Genomic DNA, 16,426 nt, shown 5'->3' with positions numbered 1-16,426 from the left:
TGAAGAAATGAGAAGGAAAATTAAGAACCTTTTGAAGAAAATGTTACTGTATGATGTGTGAGTCAGTGAAGAAATAATGAGAACGAGTTTTGAAGAGATGAAACTAAAAAAAAAAAAATCAAAATCCATGAGATACAGTTTCCACTGATCTTTACTGCTGCGATGTCTCCTGGAGGCCACAAATAGATTATTTAACCCAATTTCCTTATCTATGATGTTTGATTGATGAGTTTAAGCCATTTACATTCAGGGTTAATATGAATGGATGGTAATTTGGTCCTGTCATTCTAGCACTGGGTTGTTCACTGATTTAGTCTTCTGTTGTTAGTTTACTGTGATCTTCTGCAAATTTGCCTTTGGTCTTGTTTGGTGTTATTCTGCTTCTCTGTCAATATCTTTAAGTATCATTTATAGGGCAGGTTTGGAAGAGGAATATTCTTTTAAGTTTTCTTTGCTGTGGAAAATTTTACTGCATTTTAAAAGACTAAGGTAAATTTGTGGGGTACGTTATCCTAGGCCGACAGTTTTTGCTTTTAGAATCTGGAATATGTCACTCCTTTCTTTTCTGGTCTCCAGAGTTTCCTGTGAGAGGTCCCCTGTGAATTTACCTGGCATTCCTTTATTTGTCAAATGATTTTTTTTTCATGTGCACTTTTAAGGATCTTCTTATGTTCGCTTGAAGACAGCTTGATTATCATGTGTCGTGGTGAAGATCATTTTTGCTCAACACTATCGGGAGTTCTGTGTTTCTCCTGGGTGGTACTTCCCAATTCTTTCTCCAAGTTAGGGAAATTTACCCTTATTTCAATATATATATATATGTGTATGTGTGTGTGTGTATTTCTTTATTTTTATTACAAAGTCAGATATACAGAGATGAGGACAGAGAGGAAGATCTTTCATGTGATGATTCACTCCCCAAGTGAGCGCAATGGCTGGAGCTGAGCCAATCTGAAGCCAGGAGCCCAGAGCTTCTTCCAGGTCTCCCACACTGGTGCAGAGTCCCAAGGCTTTGGGCCATCCTCAACTGCTTTCCCAGGCCACAAACAGGGAACTGGATGGGAAGTGGAGCTGCTGGTATTAGAACCAGTGCCCATATGGGATCTTGGCATGTTTAAGGAAAGGACTTTACCCTCTATGCTACTGCGGTGGGCCCCATTAAATATATATATTTGAACCCAACTTCTTTTTCTATACCTTCTGGCAACCTCTTGGCCTTTAGGTTTGAAGGCCACACGGAACCCTTTTGACGCATACAATCCCAAACTATGTATTATTTTCCCGTGAGACCAGTGCATTGCACTGAGCAAAGTGAATTCGCTCTCAGCTCAGCACATGTGAAGCCCACTATTGTCCCTGCAGTGTTAAAGCTTTTTGTTTGTCTCACTGTACAAAATGGCTCCTGATGGGCCACTACTAGAGTTCTTGATCTGCTGGCTGTCAGGTCTGAGAGCAACATGGACCTAACTTGGGTGAAACCTGTATGATGCCATATTGTTACAGTTCACTGAGCCAGAAATGAGTTCACTTCCCACTCACTGAATGTGCAGTTCTGTCCACTAGTCTCTGTCTCCTTATGTAACTTGGTGCCCTGTTTGCCTCTAAGGGGCAGACTGGGCTGTGAAATCCACCCTGTCTCTCACTGCCTCTCTGTGATCTGCTGTTCTTTCTATACCCCTGGTCAAATCAAACAGACCTGCAGGATGGGCAGTTCTTTGTCTGGGTCCACCTCCTGAGCTCCCAGTGAAAGTCCCTTCCCACCTTGTCCGTAAGGGAGCTCTGGCTACAGATGCAGGTCAGATGCCCACGGGCTGATTGCTGCTGGGGTATTAGTCACAGCAACATCACATCATTGTGTCTGCTGCTTTCCTGTGTCTGTTGGTCTCCAGTGTCCCTCTGATGTCATTCTGCCCTCTCCTATTCCCTGGAATACTCCCTTTCTGCTTCTTTCTGGCTAAGGTTAATCTCTGTGTTTAAATGTGTCCTTACCCTATTCCGCCATCTTGTTTCCCTTAATGGCTGACACATTTTAGAAGACACTTTCAACCATATTCAGGTCCTCACTTGCAAGACAAACAGCAGAGCAAAATAGTATTTAACCCTGTACTAAAGAATCCTTGAACCTGTCTTTATCATATGCTGTATAACTTTCTTTTTAATTCTTCTAATTGATCAGTTTAGCTGAAATCATAATGAGGCATATTAGAGAAAGTGCATTAAGTTACTAATAGCCACCTTCTTTTTTGGTACAGCTTTTTAAAAGTTAACTCATTATTGCGTGATTATTAAATTTATGTTTTCTTCATAATTACGTTTTCCTAATGCATACTCCAAACAGTGCATGGTGCTGAGTTAATATTTCTCTAGTTCTTTCATTTCAATAACTAGATACCTATCTTATGAAAACATGGTTGTAACTCTGGCTAATCTTTTTTTGATCCCATTTCTGCTTCTAGTACCACTTGTGGAGTCATGCTATAAACCCTTAGAACCAATTTAATTCCCAGGTGGTACTTCACATCATTTAATCCAGTCTCCCATAATTAGGTTGCAAAAAATAAGTGTATTTTCTAAGTGATACTTGGATCTCTAATTGAAAACCATATTCATTACTAATGCAGAGTTGTACCTGTCAGCTTTCCAATAGTGTAGCACAAGTGACTGCAATGGTTGGTGCTGCACCAATCTGAAGCCAGGAGCCAGGAACTTATCCTAGGTCTTCCACTCAGATGCAGAGTCCCAAGGCTTTGGGACATCCTCGACTGCTTTTCCAGACCACAGGCAGGGAACTGGATGGGAAGTGGAGCTGCTGGTATTAGAATCCGACATGTGCAAGCCGAGGACTTTAGCCACTAGGCCACCACACCGGGCCCAAGATAGAATTTTTTATAAACCAATCATATTAAATGATACATGATTGTTTTAGAGTTGTCACAAGTAACTAAACAACATACACTCTTCCCTGTATTAAAAAAAAAATCAATATGTATCCAATAGGGTGCTTTTTTATATACACTGTCTCAAGCCGTATTACAAAAAATGTTAAGACATGATGATAGTTAAAAGTAATGCACAATGCACATGAAGATTTTCTATAAATATTTAATATATTTTACAATTTGTTATCGGGACCATTAACTTATCTTTCTGGCTACTATTTTCTCTGAAATTTAATTACTAAAAGAGCCAGCACTGTGGCATAGTGGTTACGTTCTTGTTTTGCCAGCCTCCCATGTGAGCTCAGGTTCAAGTCCTTGCTTGCCCAGCTTTGGATCCAAATCCCTGCTGATTCACCTGGGGAAATAGTACAGAATGGTCCACGAGCATGGGCCCCTGCACCCTAGGAGACACAAATGAAGATTCTGGCTTCAGCTTGGCCAATCCAGTGCTTTTCTAATCAGTGACCCTGTGGATGGAATCTCTCTGTCTCTGTCTGTTCCTCTCTCTGTTTAACTCTGACTTTTGAATCAATAAATCGTTGAAGTATTATTTGCTAAATAACCAAAATATGAAAATTATTTACATCATTCTACTGTATTTTTCTTTCACTATGTTTGACAAGCTTACAAAGTTCAATGTAAAGGCATCATGCTGTCCATGTTGGCTGCTTCTTTAGTGTTATTATATCCTTTCATGATGAGGCAGAAGCAATCATGTAGTCACTTTTAACTATATTGTGAAAAAGGTAATAAACTATTGCCCAAATGTCATGTCTTAGGAATTGCAGAGCTGTAATTAAAAAAAAAAAAGGAAAAGATTATTTTATTTTACCTGGAAGTCAGAATTATTGAGACAGGGAGAGAAACAAGAACAGAGACAGACAGACAGAAACACATACACACATGGAGAAAAAGAGAGAGAGAGAGAGAGAGAAAATTTCTTCCATCTGCTCAGTCATTCCCCAAATGGTTGCTTGGGCCAGAGTTGGGCCAATCTGAAGCCAGGAACTTATTCCAAGTCTGGCATGTGGGTTCAGGGACTCAAAGATTTGGGCCATCCTCCTCTTCTTTTCAAGACAATTAGCAGGGACTTGCTTTGGAAGCAGAGCAGTTAGGGCACGAACTAGCTATCGGAGGCTGGTACTACAGGATGAGGATTAGTTGGTTGAGCCACAAGCCAGGCACGGATGGTGATTCCCCTCTCCACACCCTTATTTATTTATTTATTGTTTATTAGGATGCTTCTGTTGGGAATATCTATTCCTGAAATGTCTGATTACTCCATGTCACAATTTTTGTAGAAAAAAAAATTGAACAATTTGAACATTGTTTTTACATGTGTTTCCTAGCATGAAATTTATAAAACTTAGAGAAAATTTTTAGTGTTTGGATGCCTGTAGTTGAAAGTTAAGAACAATCTTGTTTTAAATAATTCCCAGGTGGTTAGTGAAAGGAATGTGCATTTAATCATGCTGTATCAACAGAGAATAATGATAACAAAAGACAGGGATAAAAATGACTGTCTACAAACGAAAACCAGATATTCAGCTTTTTGTGTCTTAAACATTGAAATAATGCGAGATTTGATAAATTAGATATAGTGACACTTGCTTTTGCCAAATCAGTGTGACTTCCTTCTTTGTTTTTTTTTTACATTTTATTATTACTATTACCATTTTTTGATACAGTTCAGTAGATTCCTGATATTTCCCTTTATCCCAGCCCCAATTCTCACCCCCACCCCCGCCTAGTTCCTCTATATCGTTACTAAACTATAGTTCTTCATACACAGTCATATGTCCATAATTGTGGGCATGGACAATGGCAGAGAGTCCAAAATCCTATTGTTAAGATATAGTAAACAGTTTCATTGTAAGTCCATCTTTGTCTGAAACAGAAATGCATACCACACTGCATCCTCACATCTGGATGTTAGTCTCCATTTCACAGCTACTGTACATCCCCTTCTTGATTTTTATTTCTTCAGCTACACGTCAGTTGTTTAGTAGCATGTTATTTAATTTCTTGGTGTTATTAATTTCATTTTTCTTCCTGATATTGATTTTGTTTTGTGGCTCTTCATTTAAGGGGATGTATAGTAAGTAGCTATGTAATGGAGACTGTCATATCTAGTAATATGTTATTTAACTTCATAGCATTGTAAATTTCTATTTTTCTTTCTATTGTTGATTTCCTTCTTTGTAAAAAGCAATCAAGATCAGAGCGTCCAGAATCCTATTGTCAGGATATAGTAAACTGTTTTGTTGTAAGTCCATCTTTGTCTGGAAGCCGAAATGCATACCACACTGCATCCTCACATCTGGATCTTAGTCACCATTTCACAGCTACTGTACATCCCCTTAAATGAAATGTCTTGATACAAAATCAACAATAGAAAGAAAATGATGGGCATATGACTGAGTATGAAGAACTATATGTTAGTAATGATATAGAGGAACTAGGTGGGGGGAAGGGATTTGGGGAGGGGATGAGGGAATATGGAACTGTATCATAAAATGATAGCATTAATAATAAAGTAGGAAAAAAAAGCAATCAAGATCAGCCAGCACTGATTACCATAGATTCACCCTGTGGGGTGATATAGTTATAAATTTGTGACCACGTATCTTTGTGGTCTGGAAACTTACTCATTTGTCTGCTCTGGAACATAGTTTTGGTGATATATTAGATTAATTAATTAATTAATTTTTTGGTTAGATATTGGCAAATGGCATTCTTTTTTATATTTTTATTTCATTTTTCAAAGTTCAAAAAGGAAGAAAAAATGCATGTAAGTTTTATGTAGTCTCCCATGGGGTTTAATACACACCTTTCACAGTGCTGGTGCTGTATTTCAAGAAATGCTGCTGTGGAATTTCCAACTCTCAAAAATGTTGCTGGCCAATGGTGAAAACTTCTTCACACAATTAGACAAGTGCCTAGTACAGTGACACTGATTAATCAGTTTAGTTACCTAATGAATTAGGTGTACTTTTCCATTATGCTGTTTCTATTGGAGTGTTTAGATATTGATAATATGACTCACATTCACTATATCTTTAACATGTAAATGGAAGTCGCTATGGAAATCCCATTACTATTCAGATATTTATTTGCTTGCTTTTTTCCCTCAAATGCATATCCACCAGTTTTACATCATTAATACTATAATTATGATTACTTATGACTTAATGTAACTAATACTCTGAAAATACAGTGTAAACAACTGACGTGTTTTAGTGAACACTTAACTATATTTACTAAAAACGTAAAGAATAGTGATGTCATAATCTGAAACTTTTTTTGATCCAAGTCTTAGATTTTCTTTTCATTTTTAAATATGAACAGTTAAATTGTATTTCAAGAAAATTTTTAGTCATTTTTGGGCAGTGTGCTATGTGCACTTTACAATTGACTTATAATTGGGCTGTGCTGACAATGGAAAATCTTACAAATATTGAACATGACGTTGATGACAGTATTGCTGTCATCTTAGCTTCTTTTATTGCAAATGCAGAGAATTATAATTGGGCTAACAAGCTCAGTAGCCTGGCCTCTTTCCAATTATATTAACCAGCTTAACCTAGTATTTGCTGCCTGAACACACTCAGAAACAGGCATAAAGCTTTTGTTTTCCTTTTTATTTTATTTTGGTACCTGCTCAATCATCTAAGGGTAAAATCCTCTGTCATCATTTAGTATTGGAAAATGTTATTGAGAAATGTAAGAATTTTGCTTTCTCTAACCTTATTTTGCTTGTAGCAAAATGGATTTTTATAAAACATTAGGTCTAGCTCCTGCATATTAGGCACTAATTATTTTGTGTTAAAATTTATAACGTTTTACACTTTCTCTTTTTATTCACACTTAAAGTTTTCACATAGGAATTCACTTGAAATAGAATTCTTATTTCTGTATGCAAGTGAACACACTGAAGTACTGAACTATTTAAGGGAAATTGAGGCAAATAAACTGTATCATAACATAAAAATAAGTCTTTCAGGTTTGCATAGTTTTAAAGCAATTTAAAAGAAATTACATGAAAATGAAAATAATTAAAGTTTCTTGGAACTCTAAAAGGTACTATAATTATACTACATGATTAAAAATTGAACTTTAATTGGAAAAACAAATTGCCAGGAATTAAATGGGGCAGATTTTGACTTAAAAGACTTAACAGCTTTGTAGTGTATCAGTTATTTTGAGAAACATGTTCTGTACCTTTTTCTCTCTGTCCTTGTCTTTTTCTGGCTCATTCTTATTTTAGAGCACTCAACGCCACTACACAGTTCCTTTCCAAACATACAGAGCCTTCTGTCGGAACTATTTAAGGATTGATATTGTCTGTGTTTTTCTGATAAAAACAGAAAAGAAGTTTTAAAATGTATCCTAAAGAAAAAAAAATTGCACTGAAGTGCATAAGGGAATTATACAACATATATTGCACAAATACTAGTAGTAGAAAAAAACTACTACAAATATTCTAATAATAGGAAAATGTATCATGCTTTACATAAACTATCGAAAATATGCAAGTATGAAAGTGAATAAATTTAAATGTAATATAACAGTTGGGAAAATGTATGAAAAGCACTCTGACAAGTATGAGTAAAGTAAGATGTTGTTTCTGGAAATAAAATAAAATTAGTTTAAAATAACATTTTGAAAGAACTGCTTTATATTTTGCAACATTAATAAGCTATTAGCATTTATTATCTCAGCTGATATTAGGTAAAATAAATATTGTTTGCAGTATCATGAGAAATCTTTTTAATTTGTATAAAATTTGATTTTAGGAGTAAACAACCCAGTAAAATAATACCACTCATTATAATGGAATATGTATCTGAGCTTAAATGCTGCACTTAATATTGGGCTTCTCTGTATCAATCCTGTGACTTGTCACATCCTTATTAAAACAAATATTTTACTCATCTATTAATGGCATTTTGGTTCTATGAATTGTGAGTGTATAATTTTAATTATTTTAATATTTGAAATGATGTTGTGAGCATTTTCTCTACTCAGCATTCTCCCTTCACTTTGAAGCTATGGAATAGGCGCAGTTTGAATGATGGCTGTTATTGAACATATTTTTGTCTGAAAAAGATACTTTTTATTTGATTTATTTTTATTTGATTTATTTATGTTTGATTTTAAGTGAGCTAGCAGAAGATAAATGCCAATAGTCAGATATCTCAGAACTATGATTGCTAAGTATGAAGTTCTCTTAAGAATATGGCATGTATCTGGACTTTCTAGAATTTTTATTTCACTTTTAATATCCAGCAAAAAGTAAAGTATATATTTTAAAACTTCCATATGCTGCTGATAAGCACTAAAATTTTGATTAAATTTTGCTAAAATTCAATCTGCCAAACTTAAAAACTGCATATTCCCCATGTTGGGAAAGGTTAGTTCATCTTCATTATTTTTTAGAGTAAAAAAGTGCTTCTCCCTCTCTCAGTCTTCATTTTAAAATAGTGTCCAAATTAAAGTAGAATATATCACTTCAGAAAGTGTTTAGAGATATCTAATTATGCATTTTGGTTAGCAATCTTCCTTCGGGTAAAGCACTGTCCTATAGGACTTTTCTAATTTCCTCATTAAATTTATTTCTGCCCCAAATCATGTTTACTGCTAGATATAAATAATCTTAAATTTCCTAAGGGATTAATTTCATTTAAAGTAACAAAATTTTCTAGTTTCATAACTACATGGTCAACCAAGTACCAAGATAGCTGGAATTTAATGATTCAGAGGAGTTTGATTTGGTTCTCTGGAATTAACACTTGCAGTTTAGTGGGGACTCATTTCCTTAATTCCCCCTAGCAAAAGGCAGAATCCTAGAGGACAGAATTTGAAGTCAGATACACCTCGGATTGAATCCCAAATGGAATTTCCAGCTGTGCTATTTTCAACAACTAATTTGATCTTTGTAAATTTCAGTTACCAAATCTATGAGAAAAGAGAAACAAAGTTAAGGATAGAGGTTGTCCTTAGAGAGGGAAAACCCAGCACTCAAGCCACTCAACTGACTCTAGTGATTTTTCACAAATAAATTGTAACTTCTTCAAACCTAGGTCAATTTTAAATGTTAAATTGTATGAAATGAATTTAAAATATCTTAGGGAATTTCTTTAATTGATTGCAAATTAAGCTTTAGAAAAACTTACAAAAATAAACTGATATATTTCTTGAAAGAAGTTTAATTACTGGTGGTCCTTTTCATCCTCTTGTTATTCAGAATTTTGATAACATACTAACAAATTATAACTAAGGTCGTTGTCTTTCTCATAAATCCAATGCATCTTAACAGTGTTACTACTACAAACACAAATGTTCTCCTTTTAGATGTTAGTACTAACAATGTTTACTTTTTTCTTACTGAAAAACCTACTAATATCTAATTTGTTTATTCTTTTCTTCTTGTGCAACCTTTGCTTGGCACCAGCGGCTGCTTCAAAAAATAAAGTTAAAGGTGAGTTCCTATAAACTCTGCATGATTTTTGTGATTATTTTTTCCCTCCATTATCTAAGTTCAATTTACTTATGGAAACAACTCTGTCTGTGGTAATAGAATGAATGGATATGGCTCATAAACTTCTAAAAATGCATGCTATTTCAATGATAAATACTTGTTTTATGTCTGTGTTTGCATGGTCTTAGTAAATTTAGGTTTCTTTCCTAATTTTTCTGAAATGCGCTAACATAATTTTATACCTTTTCAATATTTTCTATTGAACTTAGTTTCCTTGACTAAATTCAGAACTGAAAAAATAAAGCAGAAAACCAAGCTTGAAAAAAATGTCAGAATTGAGCATGCCTTCAGATAATTATATGGGAATAAATTTACTCTGGTAAAAATTAAATTTTATGAACTGAGGGAGTCTGTATATGACTTACTTAATTTCTTAGTTTCATTTAGCTTATGTTAACTAGAAACATGAAATATATTTTAAACAAAAAGAATGCATTTGTTCAATGCTGAAAATATCCCTTTGCGTAAAAGGCTTTTAGTTGACGTGTCTAATGACTTATGGATTTGAAGCAATCTATGTAGATTTAGGTGGATATGTAATGATTGCAGTTTTGTTGTTTCAATTTAGAGTGTATTTACACACATATATTTTGCCTTACTTCTACTTCTTAAATAGCCAACAAACAAAACCTCTAAAACCTGTATTTTCCCTCTCTGTGTTTCGGAATCCAGTTTTACATCTAGTGTTAGCACTGTGACATAAGGCCAGTTTTTAAAGTGTGAATCATTCTCTATAGAAACAAGAATTTTTTATGCGATTAATATTTATCTAGAAATATGTTTTTGGAATACTTGACACATAAAAATGATGTAGCAGTTTTTTTGTCATCTCATTTATATTTACATTGCATACTTAACATGCAAAAAGTACCATGCCAGATATATCTAGGATGTATTAAGGAATCTTTGTTAATCAATCTTGGTGATGAGAGGACACACCAGAAATTAGCAAATGCAAGTCCAGTGGTTATCCATTCTGAATTGAAACCCTGAAAGGTACAAATAACCCTTACCATGAAGCCCATCCAGTAAACTGAAAACCTATGTCCCAGCTTCCCCAGCAATATAAGTTATCCTAAGAGACATGCAACAAACAATCTGGACACACAAAACTGCAAACATTCACTTTTTCCTGGCCTCCCTGTCCATTTTCCATTGTTGTAGGACTTATCTCTCCTGGAACTCTTGAAAGTAGACAAACTAGAAATACAAAGCATCTTTGCATTAGCAACTTCACTGACTTGGCCAAGCAGTGAGCAGAGGCTGAGTAATACAGACATACAGGGACCATGCTCAGGGACGACCCGTCCTCAGAGTCTGTCCTTGGACAGCCACAGAGCAAACAGGTGCTGGAGAGTGCAAGAGTGATGAAAGCAGATGAGGCACAGATGAGGCACAGAGCCCTCTCTCCCCAGCATGGGCCTATTGAGGGGTTTGTGAGGGGAATGGTTACGCACCAACACAATACCGCCCTCTCTCAGGTTCCAGATCATGATTGGTAAGTGTCATAGGTAGGCGGATAAGATCATGTAGGAGAGGGAGGTGTGGCTTTCAAGCTGGTGACCTTGAACTGGCTGCCTGAGACCACAACAAATTTGGGTCCTTTTCACTGTAAATATGGTAGATCGATTACGTAAACTGTGTTACAGGTATTGTTCTGTCTTTAGTGAGTAAAAGAAATACATTCACAGAATAATGGATACATTACTTGATACTGAATACATGTTTATAAACACATAAACATAACATATTTGTACAATAAAGCATTAAGAAAGAGTTTGGGATGAAACATTAGCAGTAATGATAGTGTGTCAATTGTGAATCTACTGGCAGGAGAATGAAGATGTCTAAGCATTTCAGTGCTGCAGTGCTTGGACAATGTATTGTGTAATAGACCTTGAACTGAGTTCTTGAAGAAGTGATAGGCTACACTTAAAAAGATGATTCACAGAAAGAAATAGAAAGCTTAGGCAGGTGTCACAGTAGGAATAAATGCAGTCTACTTTATGCTAGTGAGAGCATGTTTAAAATGAAGATAAGTGTTAAAAAATGGGAAAAAACAGATTTAAAAGTGAAATAGGAGTGATCATTTGTCATTGCGACCTTAGATAACATAAAAGTTCACTAATAATCTCATGCATGTTTATGTGATTCTCAAAAACAATGGGAAATAATTTAAACTAATATGGAGTCTGCAAATCTCTAAGTATATAAAAAATCCAGTTGCCCATTGGGAGAATACAGCAATAAATTACATTACAAGTCTCTATCAAGTCATTTAAGAAGCTAGCTTGAACCTTTCAATACAAGCATATATTTGTATCCATGCGCTGCTTCCCACACTTCCATATCTATCGTTCCATACCAACCCTTTTATTTGAATTGTTTCTCTCCACACACAAGAGCTTTGGGGGACAGAATTTATCTTATTGCTGATTCTTGCATCTCTCTCCTAACTAAAAAGCCAAGATATACATCTCAACAATAATTTCAAGTTTATTTCCAAATAACTCCTTAATTTATATGTTATAATCAAACAAATATGGCGAGCTTCTGAAATACTAGATAGAAATGTACTTTTTCTTTCTTTGAAGAGAAATGGTTTCAGAAGTTGTGAACTGGTGGGGATTAACATAAACTTCACAATAGATCAAACTGGGTGAAAACAGAGTTCAAAGGAAGGTAGCAGTGATTGCTAACAAGGCAGACAACTAACATGTCATTTTCCTATTCTTTGCTTAAAAGCTTGGCTTACTATACCTCAATCTGAATACAAGCACAGAAATATAGGATTAAATATAACTTCTAATTTTGCTGGAATCTGGAATTAAGAAAAAAACTCAATTTAAATTTGTGCATCATTTTTGTCATAGTATTTAAATCAGCTTTTTGAAGATCTACCACATGCTTGGATTTCAAAAGTTTTGGACTAAATAAACTTATCTTTCAGTCCTATTTTTCACAAGTATCTTGGACTATCTCAATACTGCTTTGTTTATTTTTTTTCCATTTTGCTTTGCTTCTGTATTTCTAAACATAATTCAGTTTCTGTATTTCTAAACATAATTCATAATTCATTTTATTTTAAATGCTTCTTTGACCATTTCTCCTTCTGTTGCTTTTTGTGATATATGAGTTGTATTCATGCTTTGATCTTGATCCTTGAGTAGATTTGCTAATGCAGTGTTGGTTCAGTTTCTTGTGTCCCATTTGAGGGATTGACCTCACTTCCTACCTAATCTAAGAATCAGCTTTATCTGGATGATTGTGTATCCACCATCAACCTAACCCATCATTTGCTGAGTGTTACGGAGAAGATAAATGGACCCATCAAATTGCTTTCTTGTACATTCAGAATCGGAAAGAGCATTTACAAGTGTAAAACAAGAAAGAATGAAGGAGAAATCTGCATGTGATGAGAGATTGGAAAGTCAGACGTACAGAAAGGAGGAGAGACAGAGAGGAAGATCTTCCGTCCAATGGTCCACTCCCCAAGTGGCCGCAACAGCTGGAGCTGAGCCAATCTGAAGCCAGGAGCCAGGAGCTCTTCCGGGTCTCCCACGTCAGTGCAGGTTCCCAAAGCTTTGGGCCATCCTCGACTGATTTCCCAGGCCACAAGCAGGGAGCTGGATGGGAAGTGGAGCTACTGGGGCCAGAACCGCCGACCATATGGGATCCCGGCACATGCAAAGTGAGGACCCCAACCACTATGCTATGGCGCTGGGCCCTCAGATTCTATTTTATAATTGGTCATTGAGTCTGTGTCAAAATTCTTTGCTTTCTTTGTTGTCAGTACATTTTCATTTGTTTAAAAAGGGCAGAATGACAGAAAGAGACAAAGAGATCCTCTACCTGCTGGCTTACCATCCAAAAGGCCACAAGGGCTAGGGCTGGGCCAGACTAAGCCAGGAGCCTAGGACTGCAGTTGAGAATTTTGCATAAGTTCTAGGGGCCCAATATCTTGGACAGTTTTCTATTACTTTTCCAGAGATCTAAAAAGAAAATGAATCCAAAGCAGAACATCCAGGACTTGAACCTATGTTCCAGAATGGGATGCCTCTGTCAGACAGCTGGGCCATAATGCTACACACAACACATATGTAACATTAAACATTCTAGAAAGGCTTTTCTTTCTTGCAAAAAGAAGAGATTAAATAATGCAACTCGTAACATGTTCTCTAAGCGCTCCAGGTTAAAAACAAGCAAGCATACACACAAACAAATAAACAAAAAACTACTTTCTTAATCCAGCATTTACTATATCTTAATTTTCTGGAAAATTGCCGAAGACATTTTTAGAGAGATAGTGTGATGGTTTTACAAAGACACAATTTAATGCTGTGGCCTTTTTTTTTTTTAACTTTTAAAAGAGTGATTAAAAAAATATATATATATCTATATATAATCATGGCATAGGTCTGGGGGTTACAATGCCAACTGAGATCACAACATCCCATGTTGGAGTTCTATGGTTCAGATGTGAGATCCATTTCCTACCCCAACTTCCTATTAAGTAAATATTTGAAAGGTGTCAAATAGTAAGTGGTTGGATTTCTATAACCATATGAAAAACCTGGATTGAGTGTTTGGCTCCCCTGTTCAGCCTGGCCTTGTGTAAGCTGCTATAGCTATTTGAGGAATTGATCTACAGATCTATCTTCCTTTTATGTGTTTTGACTTTCTCTTCCATTTAGATGTAAAGAAATTATTATAGCTAATATTATTTGAATTTTATGGCATTCCAATCATTATGCTAAGGATTTTGTGTTTTCCAGTTGAGTTTTGCAAAAACATCTAAGTTCATTACTCGCATCATGTGTCTTTAAAATATAGGCAGTGGATCAAGGAATTAAGATAAGTTGACAAGGGCCCAGCGCGATGGCACAGTGGTTAAGGTCCTCGCCTTGCACACCCGGGATCCCATATGGGCGCAGTTTCTAATCCCAGCAGCCCACAGCCCTGCTTCCCATCTAGCTCCCTGCCTGTGGCCTGGAAAAGCAGTCGAGGACAGCCCAAAGCTTTGGGAACCTGCACCCACGTGGGAGACCCGGAAGAGGCTCCTGGCTTTGGATTGGCAGAGCATCGGCCATTGTGCTCACTTGGGGAGTGAATCATCAGACAGAAGATTTTCCTCTCTGTCTCTCCTCTCTGTATATCCACCTTTCCAATAAAAATTAAAAAAAAAATATTTAAAACAAAAGATACGTTGACAAAATAAAGTGGAGTAAAAGTTGCAAATGAGATGTACTAAGTTGTGAATTAAAACACTTACCTAGTTAAAACATCTGAAGGGGCCACATTAATTTTATAATTTAGCTGTTTTTTTTCCTTTATTTAATTGCATTTTCTTAGGTACTGTCCACCCATATAGAACTGAGTGTGGGAATGGAGGTTAATTAGACTAATGATGCATTCTAATAGAATAAATACATTGGACATAAATGATTGAGTGCACAGCCCACAAAATATTCTACAAGTAGCCATATTATCTCTTGTAGACATTATTATTATTCTCATTTTTCTGGGTCTTTCATTCATTCAGTTGAAATCACATATCAAAACTTGAGAAGTGAGAAGGTGATTAGCTCCTCAGATGAGCAGTTTCACAAAAGTTTTAGAAAATTCTAATATGAAATACTGAACTCAAAAGAAGTAAACATGGTTAAGGAGTATTCCCAAGAAACTTTTGATGGGAGACAATCAGGGTTGAATTGTGAAGAACTGCAGTTGGCTATATGTGAAGTACAGCTTCTTGGAAGGAGTTGTGTTTGTACTTTGTTTCACTCTTGGAAGTTTCACATGTGTTCTCCCTATAAAATATTTCTTGACTTCCTGCTATGTCACTGTCATCACTTACGAGGCCCAGTGAAAACCAGCCTGGTTCACCATGGAAATGTCCTGGTGGATAGTCCATTTGCAAGTCTAAAGGAACTCTTATGCATTTGGATGAATGGAGCATCATTTCCCTTTTCCTCTTGACTCATGAAATACAAATGTAGGCTTTAGCTTTTATGCGGACATGTGGATAAATATGTCTCATATACCTACAAAATAGGGCACAGCTTTTTATAACAATTAGTTTGAGAATTGCTGCTATAAGTTAACTTTTATCATAAATAAGCCATTATACTTTTTTTAATATATATCTGTCTAAATACATTTCATCCAAAAGCCAATTCTGGTACTGAATTCATTCAGTAGTTCATACCACTCTATTATGCTAATAAAATTGGTATTTGCTTATTCTACAGCTGCTGCATGGAGGTTTAGAAAGTCTGTAATTAAAATCCCAAGGTTCATAGTTTCCAAAACAGTCTGTAGTAGGGAGAAACACAGTGACCTAAGCATAGCAGTTAACTGGGCATTTCAGTAATATCTTGAAAATGCTGTGAGGCCCCAAATCAAATTATATTGCAATCAGGATGATGGTTATGTTTTTTAGTGGGAAAAAATGTGTTGATTTCAAACATTAATATAAAATATCTATTACTACGACAGTGTACTGTCAAATCTTGGAAGAAGTGTGGAGGAGGACAAGGATGCATGCTATGGTACAGCAGGATAGGTCACAGGTTGTGATTCTGGCAGGCCAACATAGGAGTGTTGGCTTAGGTCCCAGCTGGCCTGCTTCTAATCCAGCTGTCAGTTTATGTGCAGGAAAAGCTGGTGAAGGTAGCCAGAATACTCAAGGCCGTATTACTCATGAAGTAGAGTCTGGTGAAGTTCTGGGCTCCTACTTCCTGGTGGACCTGTTGAGGAAACAGAGAATCCTGTTGGAGAAGTTAGCAATCCATCATTCATTTAACAATTTGAGTTTCTCCCTGTCTTTCACTCTGCCTTTAAAATCAACTGATGAAATCTGAAAAAAGGAATTAGAAAAATGTTATTGAAATAATGGAGATCTGGAGTTTCCCTATTGTATGATCTACAATCATTTGTTGAAAAA

The 16,426-nt window shown here is 35.9% G+C and overlaps 1 protein-coding gene across 2 annotated transcripts in view; it reads left to right on the top strand.

Annotated features, from left to right (window-relative positions):
* Nucleotides 1-16,426, top strand: part of CADM2 (cell adhesion molecule 2) — a 954,869-nt gene that overhangs the window by 688,174 nt on the left and 250,269 nt on the right. The window contains exon 2 of one of the 2 annotated variants that reach the window (XM_040980623.1): nucleotides 9,394-9,420. The exons of the other annotated variant lie outside the window; for it this stretch is intronic. Within the exon in view, the coding sequence (XP_040836557.1) occupies nucleotides 9,394-9,420 (27 nt within the window). The remainder of the gene's footprint in view (nucleotides 1-9,393; nucleotides 9,421-16,426) is intronic. 2 annotated transcript variants of the gene reach the window in all.

This window comes from Ochotona curzoniae, unplaced genomic scaffold (genome assembly GCF_017591425.1).
Source record: "Ochotona curzoniae isolate NIBS_2020 unplaced genomic scaffold, NIBS_Ocur_1.0 contig_3498, whole genome shotgun sequence".
NCBI lineage: Eukaryota > Metazoa > Chordata > Mammalia > Lagomorpha > Ochotonidae > Ochotona > Ochotona curzoniae.
The sequence above is the reverse complement of the archived record's forward strand: the minus strand, read 5'-3'. Positions and strand labels throughout refer to the sequence as shown.